The sequence below is a fragment of the Vombatus ursinus genome, unplaced genomic scaffold (genome assembly GCF_900497805.2).
Source record: "Vombatus ursinus unplaced genomic scaffold, bare-nosed wombat genome assembly UNPS02014774.1, whole genome shotgun sequence".
NCBI classification, from domain to species: domain Eukaryota; kingdom Metazoa; phylum Chordata; class Mammalia; order Diprotodontia; family Vombatidae; genus Vombatus; species Vombatus ursinus.
The window spans coordinates 14,568,883-14,591,025 of record NW_020954552.1 but is presented as its reverse complement, the minus strand read 5'-3'; the positions used below and the strand labels follow the sequence as shown (position 1 = coordinate 14,591,025).

At 35.0% G+C, this 22,143-nt stretch overlaps 1 protein-coding gene across 1 annotated transcript in view; it reads left to right on the top strand.

Moving 5' to 3' along the window:
* XRCC4 (X-ray repair cross complementing 4) overlaps positions 1-22,143 on the top strand; it is a 363,614-nt gene that overhangs the window by 48,377 nt on the left and 293,094 nt on the right. Inside the window, exons 2-3 of the mRNA XM_027864217.1 lie at positions 2,041-2,190; positions 8,834-9,009. Coding sequence (XP_027720018.1) covers positions 2,052-2,190; positions 8,834-9,009 — 315 coding nt within the window. The 5' untranslated portion in view covers positions 2,041-2,051. The remainder of the gene's footprint in view (positions 1-2,040; positions 2,191-8,833; positions 9,010-22,143) is intronic.

Here is a 22,143-nt window from a genome sequence, read left to right as displayed (position 1 = left end):
GTACTCCAGGTAATTCTCTAAGACTCTAAGTTGCCGAGAAGGTGGTGACCCAAATTAGCACAGGGCATACCCTCATCTGGGAGTTCTCAATACCAATGAAATCACCAGTCCAATCCTATCCTATTCCTAAAGTATAGACTTTGTTTCACCTGATAGAAAACCTAGAGGACTCATACCAAGTTCCTAAACAATCAAAAAAGTTCTTCCTTCCACCTTCTCCTGTGAACTATATATAGCCCTCCAGACTTAATAGTATTACTCTGTGTTTGAGGGACTTCCCCACCTCCAAGGGAAAACATTTGGGCTCAACACCCTTCCATCTAATCAGCACAGTTCATAAAACTTACAGTATCACTTCTCACACAAATGTCAAGTCCTTGTAATCTGGCTTCTGACTTCTCAGTTCAACTAAAACTGTTCTTTCCAAAGTTACCAGTGATTTCAAAGTTATCAAGTCCAATGGTCTTTTCTAGGGCTTAATTCTTTGTGCAGCATTTGGCACTGTTGATCATCCTCTCCTCCTAGATAATTCTCTTCTTCATAGATTTTAGTGATCTTCGTCTTCCAAGTTTTCTTGTCCATCGTGGCCACTTGTTCTCAATCTCCTTTGCTAGGTTTCCACTCATATTTTACCCCTTAATTATTGGTATACCTTAGGGTTGTTCTGAGTGCTCTTCCCTTTTCTCTCTAAGTTCCCTAACTCCTCTATTTCTTTCTTTCTTTCTTTCTTTTTTTAAAGGCAATTGAGGTTAAGTGACTTGCCCAGGGTTACACAACTAGTAAGTGTCAAGTGTTTGGTCTGAAGCTGGATTTGAACTCAGGTCCTCCTGACTTCAGGGGTGGTACTCTATCCACTGTGCCACCTAGCTGCCCCTTGTGCCACCTAGCTGCCCCTCCTAATTCCTCTATTTCTAATGAGGATACCATCATCTTTCTAATCACCCAAGTCCACAATCTCAGAGGCATCCTAAATTCTCCCTTATCCCTCATCCCTCATGGCCAATTAGTTGCCAGATCTTATTGATTCTGCCTCTACAATGTCTCTCACATATATCACCTTCTTTCTACTCAACAACAGTATTCTAGTTCACTTCCTCATCACCTTTCGCTTGGTTTATTGCAACAATAACTCTTCTCAAGTCTAGTTTCTCTCTTTTCCAATTCATCCTTTCCACGGCTGCCAAAATGATATTCCTAAAGAACAGGCCTGAACATTTCACTAATTTATGAGAGGAGCTCTCTCTCTGGCTTCTAGGATCAACAAACTCTTTTCTTTGTCATCTAAAACTCTTCACAATCTGGTTTTAGATTCCTTTTGCTAGCTCATTTTACTTGACTCCGTGTTTCAGCCACACTTGTTCTTCCTCATGCTGACATTCCATCTTCTGCCTCTTCCCATAGGTTCTCCCCCATTCCTGTAATGCAGTCCCTGTTCACCCCCGTCTCATAAAAACTAAGTAAAAATGATTTTTGATAGAAATTAAACATACCTTTCACATTTAAAAAAAAACTTTTTAAATAGATAGATTGTGCTGATCATAATCTTCAGTGGTATTGTGCTATAGTATAGTGATTTCCTTACATCCAGTGGGAGCATTTTGAGTCACTTAACCCATGCTCTAGAACGCAATGTTTAGGGTTTTTTTCCTGCCTTTTTCACATGAACTGTTATTTCTTGCTTCTATTAGTACATAAATTACCAGGAGGCCTTCTTCTGGCTTCAAATTTGCTGTGGACTTGAAAAACCAGATAATTAAGCTTTGTAGAATTTTGTGCAAAATAAAAGTAAATGGGTTCTAAATGGCCTTTGGTGCTCTGCTATGAGTGTGGACTTTGTGCTCTCTATCTTAGCCACGTTTTGGGTTTTCTATTTCTCAGCTATATTCTGGATAGTTGAAATTGTTGGATAAGTAGTGTCATAATTTAGCCAAATCCATTTTAACGGTGAGGTTGTTGGATTTTTTTTTCCTTTTTAGTAAGCACAGAATCCTTGAGAACAGAAAGACTAATTTAAATGATTATTCTCTTTTTCCATAATAGGTAAATAAAGAATGGAGCGGAATGTGAGCAGAATTCATATGGTTTCTGAACCCAGCATAATTTATTTTCTGCAAGTATCTTGGGAAAAAGATCTAGGTTCTGGTTTTGACATAACTCTTACAGATGGCCAGTCAGCATGGAGTGGAGCAGGTAATAACAAAAGCAAATATTCAAGTTTAAACTAGTTTTCAGTACCTTAATGATAGCCTAAGCTTTTATGATTCTCAAACAAGAGAAATGCTGCATAATTTAATTATTTTTATTTGTAAATGAAACATTTGTTTGATGCTGTTGTCTGTATTTTATGACAGAAGATGAAAATGATACTAACTATACTCTCCAAGAAACATTTTTTTTGCTCTGGGATTCAGGCCTCTAGACATCATTAGCTATATTTTCAGTAAATGTTCTCTTTACAGGAAACTACTAATATGTTTTCCTTTTTTGGCTTGAGTCTTTGACATTTGTCATATTCTTTTCTAATCAAGAAGCATGATACAAAATCCAGGCTAATTTAAGGAATTGTGGTCATTTTTGTATAAAATGGACTTGAAACAATTTTTACTTTGATTTCTTTTAAACAAATGGATATGTTAACCCAATTATTAGCAAAGACTTCAGTATTTTAAAAGAGTTGTCTAGTATTTCTAAAACCTTTATAAAATCTTTAGGAATACTTAGATTCATTGATTCATCCCTCCACTGCAGTCCTACTGTGGAGCCTCAGCAAGGCATAGAGGTGACTGTGGGCTTTAAAAAGCCAAACCAATGGGTGAAAACTCTAGCAGGACTAATGAGGTAGAAAGGCCATCTGTCTGTCCTCTGAGAACCAGCCTAGCTAAATTTAGAGAGACTCATGACCAATTGATGTTATTTATACATTTTAGCTGTATATGATTCTTTAATTATGCTATTAAAAAAATTATAAGTAAATACATCTGTTCAGTCAGTGTGGGTGTACTTGGGTTTTTCCCATCCACAGTAAAACTTCCTGGAGGGGCAGTATCCAGCCCATGTCTATGACTCTTGAGCTGAGAGTACCCCAGCTCTTCTCTGTCTTCTGCTTAAGGTAGCACTTCTTGAGCAAGAAATCTAGATTATTGCTGTTTCCTCTTCTAGGTAATCCTATCTCTGCTCATTGATGGACTCCATATACATTTATCTAGTTGTGTCTCCCTTTTCACATCAACATATGTGTGTTTGGTGAGCATGGGGTTTTTCTCTTCAGAACATAGGTGGCCTAGATCTCTTAGTCTTGTCTGAACAGGCTGTGATATTGAATTTGACATTGGAGGAAGACTCCAGGTAAGAGCTAGGACGGAATTTTTCATCTCCTGAGTTGTAGATGGTTTCTAGTCTGCCTTATGGGAGGAAGTATCTACCTAGCCAAATTTATAGATGCTTGAGATGTTGATTCATTATCTGAAAGGTATTTTTCTAATTTAATCTTGTGAATAACATCCTGGCACATGAGTTACTTAATAAATACTTGTTGATTGATAAATGACATAGGATAATTAATTTTTATTTTAATAACTTTTATGTACATCAACATTTCACCAAAAAAAGCTTCCTTGGCACTTGTAGGAATTCAGATGCTATTTATGCATTTTTCCCTAAATTTCACTGTTACAGTATAGAAACAGATGGGGAACCTGTGGCCTCAAGGCCACATATGGCCTTCTAGGTACTTGGGTTTGGCCTTTTGACTGAGTCCAAGTTTTACAGTACAAATCCTTTTATTAAGGGGATTTGTTCTCTGAGGTTTGGATTCAGTTAAAGGACTGTACTTGAGGACCAGGCTACATGAGGCCTTGAGGCCGCAGGTTCCCCACCCCTGGTAGATAATCACACTAATCTGTAAAAATGTCATTCTGTACATTCTCATAAATGAGACAGGATTGTTCCCCCACCTCCCAGAAGTCTATTTGTAACTTGGTTGCTTGGAATTCCAAAGGAATTTTCTTATAGAAAGAATATTAGAAACATTAGAGAGATTCTCTCTCTCACCTCCACTGAAGCTGAGCCATAATGCTAATAATACTACTGTAACCCATTGCTTCCATGTGGCACAATGAGTTCCGGTCTCCAATGGGGATGTCCAGATGTGATGCTCGGAACACATCTCCCTTGCTTTAGTCCAGTCTTAAGTGGAGGGTGTCTCTCTTCTCTGTGCAGGGCCATGCAGCAGTGAGGTAGGGACTTAGGATAATGTATGTAAAAGACCTGGCAGACTTTAAAGCAGTATATGTGTCAGTTGCTCTTGTTATTCTGTTTGGTTAGTGCTTGGGGGAAGAGAGTAGTGTCTGAAGAAGTCCATGAGCATAAATATTTAGTTTTTACTAAATAGAAAACCATTATAATATACTTCATAAATGTTTCTCGTAAAAAATTCTATGTGCAAAACAGTATATTGTCAACATTCATAGTTAGTGTAGAAAGATCGAACATGAGGTTTGACATTGATCTTGATTTATAGTTGGTAACGACAACAATAACTAGCATTTATATAGCATTTATTATGTTCCAGACACAGTGCTAAGCACTTTATAATTATTATTTCTTTTGATCTTTGTGGATAACATTTTCCATCACGAGACTTTTGGAGATGTCTTAGATCCTTGCATTGCTGCGAAGGGCTAAGTCTATCAAAGTTAGTTATCACACAATGTGGCTGTTATTATGTACAATGTTTTCCTGGTTCTGCTCACTTCACTCAGCATCAGTTCATACAAGTCTTTCCAGGTTTTTCTGAAGTCTGCTTGCTATCATTTCTTGTAGCACAGTAGTATTCTATTACATTCATATATCACAACTTGTTCAGCCATTCCCCAATTGATGAGCATCCCCTCAATGTCCAATTCTTGGCCACCACAAAAGAGCTGCTACAAATATTTTTGTATGTGTGGGTCCTTTTTCCATTTGTATGATCTCTTTGGGATACAGATCCTAGAAGTGCTATTGCTGGGTCATAGGGTATACATATTTTTATAGCCCTTTGGGCATAGTTCCAAATTGTTCTCCAGAATGGTTGGATCAGTTCACAACTCCACTAACAATGCATTAGTGTAACAATTTCCCCACATTTTCTCCAGCATTTATCATTTTTCTGTTTTGTCATGTTAGCCAATCTGATAGGTGTGATGTGGTACCTCTGAGTTGTTTTGATTTGCATTTCTCTATCAATAGTGATTTAGAGCATTTTTTCATATAACTATAGATAGCTGCCTGTTCATATCCTTTGACCATTTATCCATTGGGGAATGACTTGTATTCTTATAAATTTGACCCAAATTTCTATATATTTTAGAAATGAAGCCTTTATCAGAGACACTGGTTGTAAAAATTCTTTCCTATTCTTTTGCTTCCTTCCTAATCTTGGTTGCATTGGCATGGTCTTCTTTTGATATATTAGTAAATGTAAATTTGAAAGAAAAAGGTTGAAAAATCAAATAATCAGCAAGCGTTTATTAAGAAAAAGGTACTATGTGCCAGGCACTGTGCTAGTCCCTGTCTCTGGAAATTTACACCCTTTTAATTTAAAAATTTTTATTTTTAATTAAAATGTGTTTATTTTCTATCCTTATTTTTCCATCCCACTAGAAAAAATTAAAAACAAAATGCATAGTCAAGCAAAACAATTCCCACATTGATTATATTAAAATTATGTTTCTCATGCTGAATCTTGAATCCATCATCTTTCTGTCTGGAGTGGCATTCTTCATTAATGGCCTTTTAGAATTGTGGTTGACCGTTACGTTGATCAGAGCTCTTTGGTCTTTCAAAGTTGTTTTTATGTACGGTGTTGTTGTTATTGTATAAATTGTTTTCTGCTTCTGCTCACTTCATTCTGAATTAATTCATACAGATCTTCCCAGGTTTCTCTGGCACCATTTCTTTTATTATTTCTTATGATGTAATTATGTTCTGTTACATTCATATGAAATAATTTGTTCAGCCGTTTCCCAATTTATGGGTATCCCCTTAGTTTCTTGTTCTTTGGCACTGCAGGGGCCATCTCTAGTCATCCTGATCTATATCTTGCCACTGGACTCAGATGTCTCTGGAGAAGAGAATAAGGTTGGTGACTTTGCACAGCAATCTCTCACTTAAATCCAATTCACTTGCGTGTTATGGCATCACCTCCCTGATGTCCTGGTTGTCTTCAAGCATGAAGGACAAACAACAACAACATTGTTCTTAATTATTTTCATACATATGAGTCCTTTTTGTAAATCTTTGATTTTTTAGTCTATAGACCTAGTAGTGGTGTTGCTTTGTCAAAGGACACACAGAATTTAGTAATTTTTTAGGCATAGTTCTAAAATGTTTTCCAAAATGGCTCTACCAACACTGTTCTACCAACAGTGAATTAATGTGCCTGTTTTCTCTTAGCAATTCCAACATTTCTCATTTTCTTGTTTGTCAACTTTGCCAATGTGAAGAAGATTTGAAGAGTCCCTTTTAATTTCTGATCCACTAAATTCAGTGATTAGTTTTCATTAACAATAAATGTATTTAATCTATATTCTTGGAGTTTTACTGGTATTTGGTGGTGGGAGTTTATCACTTCTTTCTCAAATGCATTAGCACTGTGTTAACTTAAAGTTGTTTGGTAATTGATATCATATGATCATAAAGACCCATAGATTATTATATGGCTTTGATGAGAATGTCAACAGTAGCAATACAACTTATGATACCCTTCTCCTAAACAGCATAAACATAAACTCATTAACCTCCTCATCATTAAATAATAAATCTTCCACATGTGTATTCTCTTAGAGAAGTTTTCAGTCTTAGTGAGAAATTTTGTGGTAGATTTCAGTGGGCCAAATACTTTTCAAATTAATGATTTTTTAAAAAATGAAATGATACTATCAAATATCTCTAGTAAGATGGGAAAGCTAATTTTTTTTGACTGATGCAGATTTTCTTTATGTTCTTAGGTTAAGCACTTATCTGTTCTGTGTCAGTTGCATGTAGATATTCAGGATAAAGTTTAAGATCTATTCCTTTTTTGCTTACCTCTTATCATCAGGGTACATTTTTGGCTTTTGCCTTTCTATGAACCTTTCCCTTTTTCAATCATTTTGTCTTGCTTATCTCCTATATACAAATCGTGTGTTACATCTGTGTCCCTGTTGGATTTCACTGCTTCCTTTGTATTGGTTTTAGTCACTGAAATTGCTGGTGCATAGAAAGGTTACTGCTTATCTCTTGTAACAGATGACCAGCACGATAGGCTGAAACATAGGACTGAAATGAACAAGATGAAATTTAATGTATAAATAAATAAAAGAGGTGAATTCAAGTCCTATATCTAGGTTCAACGAAGGTCACATGTCTTCTGTACCAGCAAATTGTGTACTTATGTTGCATCTACAGTAAGATGTGCATTCTAGCTGAAAGCAGGGAATAATTTCATTGTATTCTGCAGTAGGACTAACACATCTGTACTATTGTGTTCAATTCTGAAAATCACTTATTTGGAAAGAAATTGGCCTGACATGGTGGTGGGCCTCTGTAATCCTGCCTCTAGAGGAGACTGTGGCTGGTGGGTTGCTTGAGCTCTGGTACTTTGAACTGAAATGGGTTAAGCTGATTGGGTATTAGCATTAAGTGTGGCACCAATATGGTGAGCCTCCAAGGGTGAGGGGGTCATGAGATTGCCTCCTCAGGCAGCCTGTTTGATTTAACCCAGATTGAAAATAGAGCAGGTCAGAACTTCTGTGCTGATCAGTAGCGGATTTGGGACTGTGAGTACTTTCTCTCTAGGAAAGCCCAGTCTTTAAAATAATAATGATAATGATGATGATAGAACAAATTAGAATATAAACAAAGGAGAGTGACCAAGATGGCAAGTAGTCTGAAAGCGTAGAAGATTAGGAACAGTTGAGGGAATGGACAAGTTGACATTTTTTTTTACTAGGAGAGAAGTCATGTAGAAGATGGAGTAAAATATTTCTGTCCTTATTTTCACAATAGGAAAAAGAGCTAGGACAATGGATACAAGTTAAAGAAAGAAATATTTTGGTTCAGTGTTAGGAAGAATCTTCACTAGATTGAGCTTTGTAACAATTTGTATAGATTACCTTGCTAAATACTTAGAGAGGCAGGTTGGGTTACTAGAATTGTTGATTCTGGCATTAGAATATCTAGATTTAGGGGCAGCTAGGTGGTGCAGTGGATAGAGCACTAGCCCTGGATTCAGGAGAACCTAAGTTCAAATCTGGCCTCAGACACATAACACTTACTAGCTGTGTGACCCTGGGCAATTCACTTAACTCCATTGCCTAGCCAAAAAAAAAAAAAAGAATATCTAGATTCTGATGTCTTATATCTAGGCTCTGAATCTTCCTACCACTGTTACCTTGAACAACTTAGATTAATTTCTCTGGACTTCAGTTTCTTCATCTTTAAAATGAGATGATTAGATTAGGTGACCTTTAAGGTTCCTTTCAGATATGATCCTATGAGTTTCAGTTATATATAGGTATTTTAATTTTCTTTAAATCTTGCTCCACTAAGGTGCTTCATAATCCACAATAATCTTTTTTTTACAGGAAACTGAATGGCTTGCCAATGAGGGAAGATGTAAAATAATTATATTAAATGGGGTGATTGTGTTACTATAAAATAATTTTTAAATGAGTTGGGAATTGATTTTCTAAATTTAAATTATCTGCTAGTTCTAGTAGTGAAAAGTGTATTTCAGCAGATAAATACATATTTTCTCTAGTTAGAATTTTGCTTTGAACCTTTAAAAAAAAACACTAATATTTTCCCATAGTGACTGCATCTGAGATTTCCAGGGAAGCTGATGACATGGCAATGGAAAGAGACAAGTATGTTGATGAACTCAGAAAAGCATTGGTGCTGGGAACAGATCCAGCGAATGTGTACAAGTTTGATTTTTCTGAAGAGAATTGCCATTTCTCCTATGAAAAAAGCCTGAAAGATGTTTCTGTAAGTAAAATTTTCATGATATTCCTCATGATAAAATGTCAAAACTCTCAACTAGAATTAATTACATTGACTATAGAAAGCAAGTAGCATATTGTGATCAGAACATAAGGCTCATAAACACTAATTTCAGAATTACAGTTAAAAATATTACCTCAAAAAGCCTCGTCAAGGGTTTGTGAAAATTATTTTAGTAATTTTATCAACATTTAATACTAATACTGTATTTTTTTAAAAAAGTATTTTTATGTATATTCCGTCAAGGGACAGAATTTACTGTTAGAGCTATTGTGAAGAAATTAAGTGATTATTTTTTATCAGTGATATTCTTCATGATAGTTCCAGATATTTTATAGCTATTTGTGTGATGGAGTAGCTTTGTTGAAGTCGGCTTAGAAGTTGTATGCATTTAATTAGAGTAGAGTCAGAACATGTGTGAGCAAGTTGATGAAAAAGCATCAAAGAACAGCTTTAATTGTTATTTAAATTGTCATATTTTGTTTCCTTCTTTAAATTAAACCACAAAATGCTATAAAATAAATATCAAGCATAATCTAGCAGAAGTGAAGATAATTTTCTTAGCATATAGAGTTAGTTAGAAAACACTGAAATAGAAACAAAGTTAAATAAGCTGATGTTTAAAATGTTTAAATGTTTTTCTATTAAGTTGGGCAACCTGCCAGAAACTGGCTTGGTTTTTTTTGTTTTGTTTTAAATCTCTGGATGCTCATGTAAGTATGAAGCCTATTGTGAATGGAGTCTAGTTCAAGTTTCCTGTAGAAATATAAATTATTAGTGACATTTTATATTGGAACTAAATTGAGCAACAAAGATCACACTCCCTTAGTCCTCTATGAATTAATAGATTGTCTCTGAGGATTACATGACTTAAAATGTCCTTACTCTATTTGGGATTGTCTCTGAGGATTACATGACTTAAAATGTCCTTACTCTATTTGGGAACATATACAACTAAGTTAGACTGCTCTATGGACAGCACAGATCTGGTTCCATCTCTGGACCAAGAAAAGCCTTTCCAGGAAAGTGCCTTTAGGTACCCAAGGTTACCTCTACTTTACAATGAGGAGTCAGAGTAAGAATTTAATAGAGGATATACATCTCTCTCTCTCTCTCTCTTTCTCTGTGTGTCTGTATGTGTGTGTATATATATATATATATATATATATATATGGGTATATATATATATATTTATATACACACACACACACACACACTTATATACACAAACAGAAGCAATGGGTAGAAATTGTGTGTGTGTATACACACACACAACTTCTCCCATTGCTTCTATTTCTGCCATCTGGGGACAAATTCATCAAGTCTAAGTTCTCTTTCATATAATAGCCCTTTGACTTAAAGGCAGCTATCAAATCTTCTTCCTTCTCCCTCCAAGTTTTATTTCTACCTCGCTGAACGCCCCCAGTTCCTTTAAGCAATCTTTTTATGACATAGACTCCAGGTCTTTCATTCTCTTGGTTCATCTCTTTTGGACACACTTTTTATTAGTGTCAAACTGTAGTGCCCAGAATTGAAGAAGAAAGTACTCCATATGTGGTCCAAGTAAGGCAGTGTAGCCAGTAACTATAAAGCCCTCATTCCCAGAAACTATGCCTCCCCTAATGCTGCCTAAGACTGCAATAAATTTTTTGACTGTCATGTCACAGGGATGACTCCTATTGAGTTTAGACTATTATAACCTCCATATCTCTATTTCTTTTTTTCCATTCTGTACTTATGAAGTTGATTTTTTGAGCCATGAATAAGTTTTTATATTTATCCTCATTGAATTTCATCTATATTTATCCTTATAGAATTTCATTAGATTTAATACAGTGTTCAAGCCTTTCAAGATGTTTTTCCCTCTTCAATATGTGTTATCTATTTTTAATTCATTTTTTTCCTATTGAATAGGTCGAACATAACCCTCACATTACTTATTGTCTTTATGCTACTTATTGATTTAGCAAACATTTCTTCTTAGAGAATGCCACAGTTTGCTTTAATTGAGCCCAGGTCCAGTGGTAACAAATTCTTAATTAATGGTGTCTAAAAAAATGAACGTTTACTTTATGCTTAACTTTATGCAGATGGAACATGGTGGTAATAAGTAACATGCACTTTCAATTCACATAGACATTGTTTACTTAAAATTTCCACATTGCTACATGTTCTTATTGCTGTCAGATTTTATAATACTGAAATCATTTCAGCCATGAAACGTTATAGCTGTTTTTTGGGTGAAATACAGTATTTTCATATATTTAAATTTATCTTATTACTTAATATTGTGTGTGTCATATAGACAAGGGCAGGAATATATAGAGGGACTTACCAGGTTATAAACACCTAACATACAAATAAATACCTCATTTGTGCAGCTGACCTCAGACATAAAAATGATCAGTTGCACATTGTTTCCCTCTGCTTTGTAGCCTCTTCACTTCCTTTCCAAATCCCACCCCCAAAAGCAACTCCTAACCTTCCTATTTCCCCCCACTTATGTGTCCAGATGCTTAAGATAGTGCTAGAACTATGCTCAGTGCATCACCATTTTTTTGTCTCTCTTTGGCTATTTAGAACTTTTAGTTAATTAAATCTCAAAACATGTTGTTACATGTTGTCACAGACCCCTTGAATACACTTAACTTTTCCTGTTCTTTCTGCCAGCCCTTGCTCATATGAGTCAAGCCAGTGAATCTAAAAGCAGGACCACAGCTGTCTATTAAAGAAAAGGAAAGCTATTGTATTTAAAGTGAACTTGCTTTTCAGCATAGTAAAAGGCACATAGTCAGAGGACCTGTGTTCAAGTCCTAGTTCTGCTGCTTATTTGTGGAGCCTTGGGTAAGTCGCTTAAGTCTTTTTTAGTTAAGTTTCTTCCTCTGTAAAATTAGGGGATTAGATCTGATGATCTTTAAATTGCCTTTTTTTTTAATCTCTTTAAAGTGCCCAAAGTGCTCCTTTAGAATCTCTGCAGTTTTCCATTTGCCTCCTTTTTTTCTATCTTATTTACTCATCAGCATTTCAACAGTGTTGTTTTCTAGTATTTTGTACAAATGTGCAATATTTCATCTACTTTGTAGGTTATATAGATTTTTATGAGTTGGCCCAGGAACTTAGTCATCATATATAACTTTTTTTTTTCCTTATGAGAAAATATGTACTGAGTACCAAACAGCCAGCTTACAAATTAACTTTTGGAACACAACTCCTTTATAAATTGGTTACTTGATTAAACCACGGAAAGTATCTTTGCATTTTAATCAATCCATCAACAGACATGTATTGAATGTCTGCTGGTACCTACGTGGTTATGGAAGTGATGCCTACTTTGCCCTATAATTTAGAAGTTGATGGATGTGACATATCCTCAGTTTTATGAAAAAATAAAGCCAAGTAGGGAAACTAAATAAACTTATTTTAAAAAGAACAAGTCAAAAGTCTATATCATTGCCATGTGTTTTTGTGGCTTTGGGTGAACTTAATTCAAAGGACTATTTCCAGATGAAATATTACAACTGTGGAAGAAAAGGCTGCCCACTATAATGGGCTTTATTTTTCTTCTGCCAACATCTTTGTCATAATTGGTGATGACTTTCAGGTGTGGGCCTGCATAAATTGAAAATTTGTTGTTTGTCCTGCAGTTCTTGCAAAAACAGAACATCATTTATAGGCAGGTGGCACTTTTATATTGAAAAAGTTTAAAAATTTCCTATATTTTGGGTAGTTGATCCTGAAAGAGTAATAAAAACCTCATGAAGTTCCTTTTCCAAATGTGTGTGTATGTATGTATGTGTGTGTATATATATGTATACATATATACATGTGTATGTGTAGATATATCTCTACATATATATAAATACATAGATATTTCTCTCTCGCCCTTCTCCCCTCCCTCCATCCATCTATTTATTTATTATCTATCCTTTAGTTTAGTTGGAGAAAGACAATTCAGTTTTATAACTTACTCTTTAGTTATGAAACAAAGCTATTCTTTTTCAGTTATTACATGGTTTACCTTTGGTAGCTTTTTTATTTATTAGGCTCATCTTCATTTTAAGTTAATGATAGTAATAGCTGTCATTTGTATAGTGTTTTGAGGCTTTCAAAGGTTTTTACATACATTATTCTCATTTGAATCTCTCAACCACCCTAAGAAATAGATGCTACTTTTATTCCCATTTTGTGAAAGATGAAGCTTAGGCTTAGAGACATTAACTAACTTGCCCAGGATTAAGTAACTGACTTGCCCAGCTATTAGGTATCTAATGTGGAATTTGAATCCAGGATTTCCTAATTCCAGACCCAGTAATCTACCCAATCTGTCATGGTTTCTGTGGTACCTCATTTTATAGGAAACATTTAAAAGTCACATTAAAGTTATTTCAATTTAGTTATTTTTTTCAGTAAATGAAACTGAATTTTAAGATTACAACAGTTATCAAAATAAAAAATAGTCATATATTTATGGAATGTAAGACTATACTTTAAGGATCACTTGGATACATTTCATGATAATATTTATGTCATTGCAACTAATTTAATTATTTTCTAATTGTCAAAAACTGTTCATGAACCTCCACATAGAACTTGAATCTGTTAGGCAGTAGGGAAGGAATCCATACCTAAAGAGAGAGTGAGGGGATGGTGGAGGGTGCAATCTTCTGGAAAGGACAGGAAAGGATTAGATCAAGGACATATATTAAGAGGTTAGGTTGGTAAGGCCTAGATATAGCTAGATTAAACTGTACATCTCTACTATTCCAAGTGTGTTATATTTAAATTTTACTTGATCTATTTAAGTATAACTGTTTTCTTCCTTTAGAGTACTAAACTACTCTTTAGAGTAGTTTGAATGGAGTTTTCCTTCACTATTTCTAGTCAAATATTCTAACTTTTTTCCCTCATTCTGTCACCTATCAAAGAAATATTGTCTATATATTCTCGAGTCTAAGAGTATTTTCTGTTGACAGAGTTACATAGTCATTAGAAGCAAATCCATCTATTATTTTTTCCCAACCATGAAGCAGATGTTTAGAATCCATCTTTATGCTAATGATAGATATCTCTTCAATAAGAAATTGTTAGATCTTAACTCTTAAATATATAATGTATCTGTGTGTATGTATCCAATCTGATATAGAATCCCAATAAGAGATAGAAAGGAAACTCTGACATATTATTCCAAAAATTTTATTGAAGAAAAATTCAAAAAGGTGGTAAACATGAGATCAGCGATTCTTAAACTGTGGGTCACTACCTCATATGGGGTTGCTAAATATTTGGCAACAGTAAAAGGTTTCTGAAAACCCAATGAACAAAAATTAATTCAAAATCAAACATGTAAACCCTTGTTACATCTCACTTCAGCCTTGGTTCTGAACACAAAGCATGTGCACATTGCACTGTGCATGCCCTTAGGCCATGCAACACCAACAAACTCTGCTGAAAGGCGAAAAGGGGTTGCAAGTGGAAAAAGTTTAAGAAGCCTTGCATGAGACTATATTATAGGAAAGAAGATGGAAGATCTCAAGAGGTGGTAAATTCTCTGAGGAACACAATAACCCAGGCAGAATTTTAAAAATGACAGGTGGAAGAAGAACTAATAAAGCAAATTTATTTTTTTAATTTTTTTTAAATGGCAAAACTGGAAGAAGACCAGATCACTACAAACCCAAACAACAAAGCTAGAGGATAAGAACTCTTCAAGAAATCCTGTGTATTATTGATATTCTAGAAATATATGAAGAGAACCCCCAAAGATTCTGCATATGTTTCAAGAAATTGCCAAAAGTATTAGAAACAAAGGCAAGGCTGAAAATTGATAGAATTTATAGTTTTCAGGCAGAGAGGAGTCCTAAATTTAATTTATCCAGAAACATAGTTGCAAAGTTTCAGAATTTCAGAATCAAAAAGATGTCCTTGTTTACAGCCCAGAGGAAACTGTTCATATAGTAAAAAAAAAAGCATAGATTTGAATCAATTTGAATCACAGATTTGTCAGCAATGACAGTAAGTGAAAGACGTGATAATGTGATATTGTTTTTGTTGTTCAGTCATTCAGTCATGTCTGACTGTGAACCCGTGGACCTCAGCATGCCAACACTGGCCATGGTGTTTTCTTGGCAAAGGTACTGGAGTGGTTTGCCCTTTCCTTCTCTAGTGGATTAAGGCAAACAGGTTAAGCGACATGTCTAGGATCACACAGGTAATAAAAGTCTGAGGCCAGATTTGGATTCAGGTCTTTCTGACTCCAGGCCCAGTGCTCTATCCACTGAGCCATATAGCATATGCCAAACAGCATGACATATCAGCCTGTATTACCTCCTCTGCAAAACTGAGCATTCACTGTTCTGGGAAAAGATGGTTCTTCTCTGAGATCAAAAGTTTTAATTCTTTTCCTGCTGAGAAATCTGGAACTGACCTAGTCTTTTTCTAGATTGTGCTTCCTAAACCATATTCTTATCTAAACTGCCTAGGAGAGAGCAAAAAAGAAAAGAAAAAAGATAGATGTTTTATCATTAAAAGTAGAATTCCAGGTCTGTCTTCAGTGTGAATAGGAGAGAGGAGTGCAGTAATTAAGAGTGGATTGTTACAAAGGAAGATTAATTTGATCTGTATTTGCTGTGGTTGGGAGTTGTGTGGCTGCATGCTTGTTCATAGAAAAAGATTGGACTGTTAAAAGCAAAGCAGTCAATATGTCTAATGGAGGGAAAATCACACTTAACTACAACAGTTTTACATGCTAATGAACTGAATTCACCAAAGACAAACAAATTGAAGAATGAATTGGAAATAAATCTTCAACATTTCCTGTTATAAGAAATATACTTTTGCTTAAGGATGTGAAGGTATATACATAGAAAATCTAGGGACTTAAATTCAAAAGGAAGGGCTAAATCTAAACATAAAGGAATTACAATCATGATTTCTAGTTGTTTATCCTTCATTTTCGAAGAGGATCAGTGACATCACAGATGTCATGACTTGTGCATGAACTGGATTTAAGTGGGGCAGAGTGGCACAAAGCTGTCAACTTCACCCTCTCTTCCAGAGTCATCAGAGTCCAGTGGCAAGACAAAAGTCAAGATGACTGGTGATGGTCTGGGATGTAGTGGATCACTTTGGCATTTTCTATGTCTGATCAAGCTCTAAGTGCTCCCCAGAGCCTGCTTCAGCTGCGTTCATGGCTGTTCCAACAGGCCCATTCTGCCAGGAGAAGTCTTCATGTGCTTCAGATAGACATCCCCCTAACTCACTGATGGGTTTAAGGCCTGTCAGTTACCCTCAACCTGGTTTAGCCTGTCTGCAGAAATGGTTTGGTTTTACCAGGATGTGGCCACTGTGCATGCTAAGCTTCTTGGAGCTACGGGTGAGAGTTGGGTGAAGGTGGACCTCAAAGATAGATGAGCAGCCCCGAAATGGGCTTGGCAAGCCCTCACACCAGAGGTGCTAGTCTTCCTTGAAGACCTCATATACCCCTGATTTCTAGTAAAGTAATAGTAAATATATATTATTTATAATAATAGTAAATGTTTATATAGTAAATATACCTTTGTATATAGTATGTATATTTTAGAATATATTTATATAATTATATAATATAATTAATATATAATAAAATATATAATTATATAATGTATAGTATATATTATATAGTAAATATATATAGTAGATAGTAAATATTTATAATAATAGTAAAATAGTAAATATACTATTGAGAGACAGCATGGCATATTGAATATATAAATCATCTTAAAATCAGGAAGACCTGGGTTAAAATCCCACCTTTGACACATGCTGGTAATATGATTTTGGGTAAGTCACTTAACCTCTCAATGCTGTAGGCTACTCTCTAGAACTATAAGATGTAGAGAAGGTGCTAACTTGTATTGATAGAATTTCCTCACTTGAGAGTTTTCTATACCTTTGAAATCACAGGTCCCATCCCTATCACATACTGTTAAGAAAGATAAGTAGAAAAACTGCCTTATGACTAAGGATATCAAAGATAAGTCAAGAATCTGTGATATCATTGCTAGAAGAATTATTACTTAGTAGTACTGTTTGCCTGAGGCTTAGAGAGGTTAAATGATTTAAATGATGATCACAAAGCTATTAAATATCAGAAATAGAAACTGAATCTAAGTCTTTCTTATTCTAGGTATAGCATTCAATCCACTATGCCATAATGCCTTATAATACTGATAGCAATAAAACGTTGTTGTTCTTCTGTCATTTTTCAGTTGTGTCCAACTCCTCATGACCCCATTTGGAGTTTTCTTGGTAAGAATATTAGAATGGTTTGCCATTTCCTTCTCCAGCTCGTTTTTCAAATGAGGAACCGAGAAAAACAAGGTTAAATGACTTCCCAGGGTCACACAGCTAAGTACGTGCCTGAGGCCAGATTTGAACTCACCAAAGGGAGTCTTCCTGGCTCTAGACCTGATGCTCTGATCTCTGCACTGCCTAGCTGCCCCAATGAAACATTATTAATATGAGTCTAGCAACCAACTTCTCAAAGGAAAACTTAATTTAAAATTTTAAAAAGATCAAGATAGTATGACACTGATTCTGGGTGGCTTTAACATTCTTTTGTCAGAGATTGACAAGTGTAATAGCAAAATAAATAGAAAAAAACTGACAAATTTCAATGGGAATTATAGAGAATGAGATGTCCTTAGGCTTCTCAACTCCATGATGCTTACACAAGAACTGATCATAAACTAACACATAAATAATTCATAAACAAATACAGGATGACAAATTTTAATGATATCCATTATACACTGTCATGTAATGAAATTTGTCAACAGCAAAGGAAAAATGAGAGACGATATGACAGAGTGCCTAGAGTACCAGAGTTGAAGTCAAGATTTAAGACCTGCTTCTGACACATAATTGGCTGTGTAATTCTGAGTCACTTTACCTTTGAGGCCCACATATAACTCTTTAATATGTAGAATAGTTACTGATCTGAATTGGTAATAGGAGTTTCTTTATAAGGAGTTCCCTATGCTGATAAAATAAAAGATCTGTATAATAAAGGAAAAATAAACAAAAATTTTGGACTGACCTAAGTTGAGATTGAAAAAATCCCTAAAAAATCCTAAATAATAAGTAGATCAAACATCAAATCATAGAAATAATGAAAATTATGGTAAAAAGAATAATAATGAGAAAGCATAACAAAATATATGGAATGCAGCTAAGGAAGACCTTATGGAAAATTTATATCATTGTATACTTTTATTAACAAAAGAGGTAAAAAAAAAGGCTAATACATCATGCTGCATTTAAAAAAACAAAAAAAATAATAATTTGGGACAGTCACAAAGGACTTATAATTAAAGATAATCATAATGTCAAATAGAAAACAATTGAGCTAGTAACAAAAACAAAAGCTGTTATTTTTAAATGAATAAGGAGATTAAGAAACCATTAACTAATTTGATTTTTTAAAAGACAAAAACAAATTAATATAAAATGAAAAAATGAGAATTCACAAAAATAGAGATGTAATAAAGAAAATGCAATATTGAATTATGTGGCAACAGTATTGCAAACTTAAATGATTATGTATGAAAATGAAATGAACAGGAAATAGGTAACCCAAATAACCAAAAGAAAATTGAGTAAATTATAAGTAAACTCTGAGAAAAATGAAACAAAATAACAAAATCCTAATACAGACAGATTTATTATATCAAATTGTATCAAACATTAAAAAAAAAAATTCCTGTTAAACCCAGCTATTTTTCCTAGACTTTGTGAGCTTCAGAAACTCATCATTCCCCAAAGATGAAATGAGCTCTGAAAGTCTCACTTCCTCAGATCCTTTCCTATTCTGGCTGTAGGACCTCATTCTGTCCTCAGGCCAGGTGACCACCACCCATCCTGCTTTTTAGCTTCTTTTTACATGTTTTCTTCCCCATTAGATTGGGAGCTCCTTGGGACTCAGAACTGTCTTATACCTCTCTTTGGATCTCCAGCTCTTAACACAGTGCCTGGCACATTGCATAGCTGGTGCTTAATAAATATTTATTGACTCTGACTTTGTTACAAAAATTGGTCACAAAAATAAAGAAGATCCCATAATAAAGTCTTTTTTTTTTTTTTTTGACTCAGATATGGCCTTATGTTCCAAACCAGGAGAAACAAATTGGGAAAGAGCAAAATAAATCAGTATCAAATGAATATTGAAATAAAAAAAGGGTCAGCATCAACAGTTAGGAAACAGGAAAAGAATGCTTCATCAAGGCCAGTGCTAGCTTGCATCCTAAAGGAACAGTAGCTTTAATAAGGATCTTTTAGAGCCTTTATTTCTAGATAGCCCAGAAATGATAGGCAGCATGCTATAGTGGATAGACGGCTGCCCTAGGAGGGAGGAAGAAATAGATTTGGGTCCTGCCCCTTACAGACTTTGTGACATTTGCAAGTTATGTAGCCTTCTGCTGCCCTAGGCAACTCTCTAAGATTGTAAGTTTCCTTGCAAGTACCGATTTAAGTTGTAGAAGGAGTTTCCTTTTAGGGAGTTCCCTGGCTCAGTGAACTCCAAATAAAGACAATGAGAGCCCAGAACTATTCAGTTAGCCCTAGACCTGGAATGGAGCATTCTGTTAACTAGGTCTCTGCAGTGTAAGGTTTCCTCCTTATCTGTCCAGGAGCTTTCGGTGTCTATAATTAATGAGAAACCTATACCTTCTTGCTGGACTGAGATGGCTGGTAGTGGAGTGCATGACCCCTCTGAGCTTTTTTGGGCTAGGAGAGTCTACTAAGGAAGCACTTCCATGACTTAGATGCCTGCTGAGATCAGAGGTAGGCTTCTGGCATTGGGAATCCTGATAGGGGTGACATTTCAAAAGTTTGAGAGACATAGTTTCTGGGTAATTAGTCATTTTATTAATAATGTTAGCATTTTATTAATAAAAGAGGTGAATGCCAAAGACTCCTTATGATGGTGGGCTCATAGTTTATGTGCCTTTAGAACAGTGGGTGTTCCTGAGGGTAACAATCAACTCTGATTGGTTAACAATTAATGAGAGAATGAATATTATCATGCGAGGTGGGTTATATTCCAACGAGGGTCTTGAGGTATTTGACACTGAGCACCCAAATCTTGGTCAAAGAGACATCAATTTCCATATTATCTGTCTGACAAAAGGGAGAATTCACATTTTCCCAGACTTGTCTGAGTAAGCACAATGAACAAGAATCTACCCATTCACCTAAACTTAGAATTTCTTTTACTGTTTTTAATTAGATCTTAGCCTGGCTAAGTCTTTGCTCAAGATTTCCGACACTGGTTGATTTCTGGATGAATGAGAAGAAAAGGGGAAAAATCTTGGTCCTAATTCAGTAATTAGTTATTAATGCAAGAGAGGAATAATAATTTCTCTCATAGGTTTATGGAAGACATGACATTTGAGCTTTACTCTAAAAGTTCAGCTTAGGGGGAAAAGAACAAAGGAGAGATATTTCAGGTTACTATGAACAAATCCATGTCTCTTATTTGGGCTAAATTGAGTAGGTCAATTTGATTTCTTTGTAGAATTTGTGCAGAATTTCCCATAAGTAGTGGGAAGTAAGGTTAGTATTTAATTTTGGAGGGTACTGACTACAAGATTAAGGTACTTGACTTTCATCCTTTTATGTGGTTAAGAGCAATTAAATTTTGTTGAATGGGGGTATTTGTGTGATAAAAGTACTATTTATAGATCTGCATGTGGTACAAAGAAAGAATTAAAGTAGAAAGAAACTGGAGGTAAGGAGACCAGGTAGGACAGTACTGCAGTAGACCAAATGTAGTATGATAATAAGCTGGGTTAAGATGGTTGTGCTGGGAGTAGAAAAGAAGGAATGGAAGCAAAAGAAATTATATATTTATTCATTAAGTATTGACTAACTATCAATAGAGTTCTGAGTAACTGCAAGTAACTGTAATTTGTTGGCAATCTAAGTTCCCTTGTTTTCCAAGTCCTTCTTATCAAATCCCTTCTGATTATATTGACTAAAAGAGTCTATTCAATTGTTTACTATGAGATGTCATCTCTCTTGGTTCTTGTATCTGATCTAGGGTTCCCTCAGTGTACTTCAAGGCCTACTGAGATGTTATTTTCATTGATTACAGTATATTAAAATCTTTCTGAAGGAGAAGACCATATCTGTTACTCTTATAATGTCCCAGATTTTTTTTTAAAGATACTGCTTTGCGTAGTCTGGACATTCACCTAATAGTCTTTCATTCCATGAGTTTCTGTGTGACGTAATGCTTTGGCATTATCACTTGTGAGAGTTTAAAGTAAATTTGTTTTTGATGCCATACACAACTACAGTAAATACAACCATTCATCAATGATAGGGTGCTATTTAATATTACAACTTTTTGTAATTCATGTATATAAGGATAAAGATTGAATCTTTGATTTCATTGTTCTGGGGAACTTCTGGGTGAAGAAGCTCTCTCTTACTAATGTAGATTGCCACCTTCTTTGTAACTTAACATATTAGAGAGTTTCTAGGAAGGTTGAAAGTATAAGAGATTTGTGCCCAGGATCATTCGTCCTGTATGGTGTCTGAGGCAGTACTTGGTCTTGGATCTTCCTGCTGTCAAGGCTCACACTTTATTCACTACAGCACACTGCCTCAACTATATAACCTTTTATAATTTTACAAGAAGGTTCACATAAATTATCTCATGTGAGTTTTGCAACCCTATGAAGTTGATGGGGACATTTATTATCACAGGTGAAGAAATGAGACACAAAGTTATTAGTGAAGACACACCTGGAACCTTGGTCTCCTAGCTCCTGTTCTTGTAGTTTTTTGTTTTTAAATTTTATTGATTTCCTATTATAGTTCTTTTCTTAGCTGGACAGATGGTAGAGCTGGTGATTATGTGTCATAGTAGTGGTAATAGTATTTTGAATAAACTGAACACAGAAGAATCTGGTATTACAAAATATAAATTGAAGTGGAAGCCTTTTTTTAAGGTGTCATCACAGGATTATTTTAATTAGGCTCCCTTTTACTACATTCAGAATTGGTATTTTATATACTTAGATTCATGATCTAAGTGTTAGAGTTTCTTCTTCTACAGATGCATATTGTAGATATCCC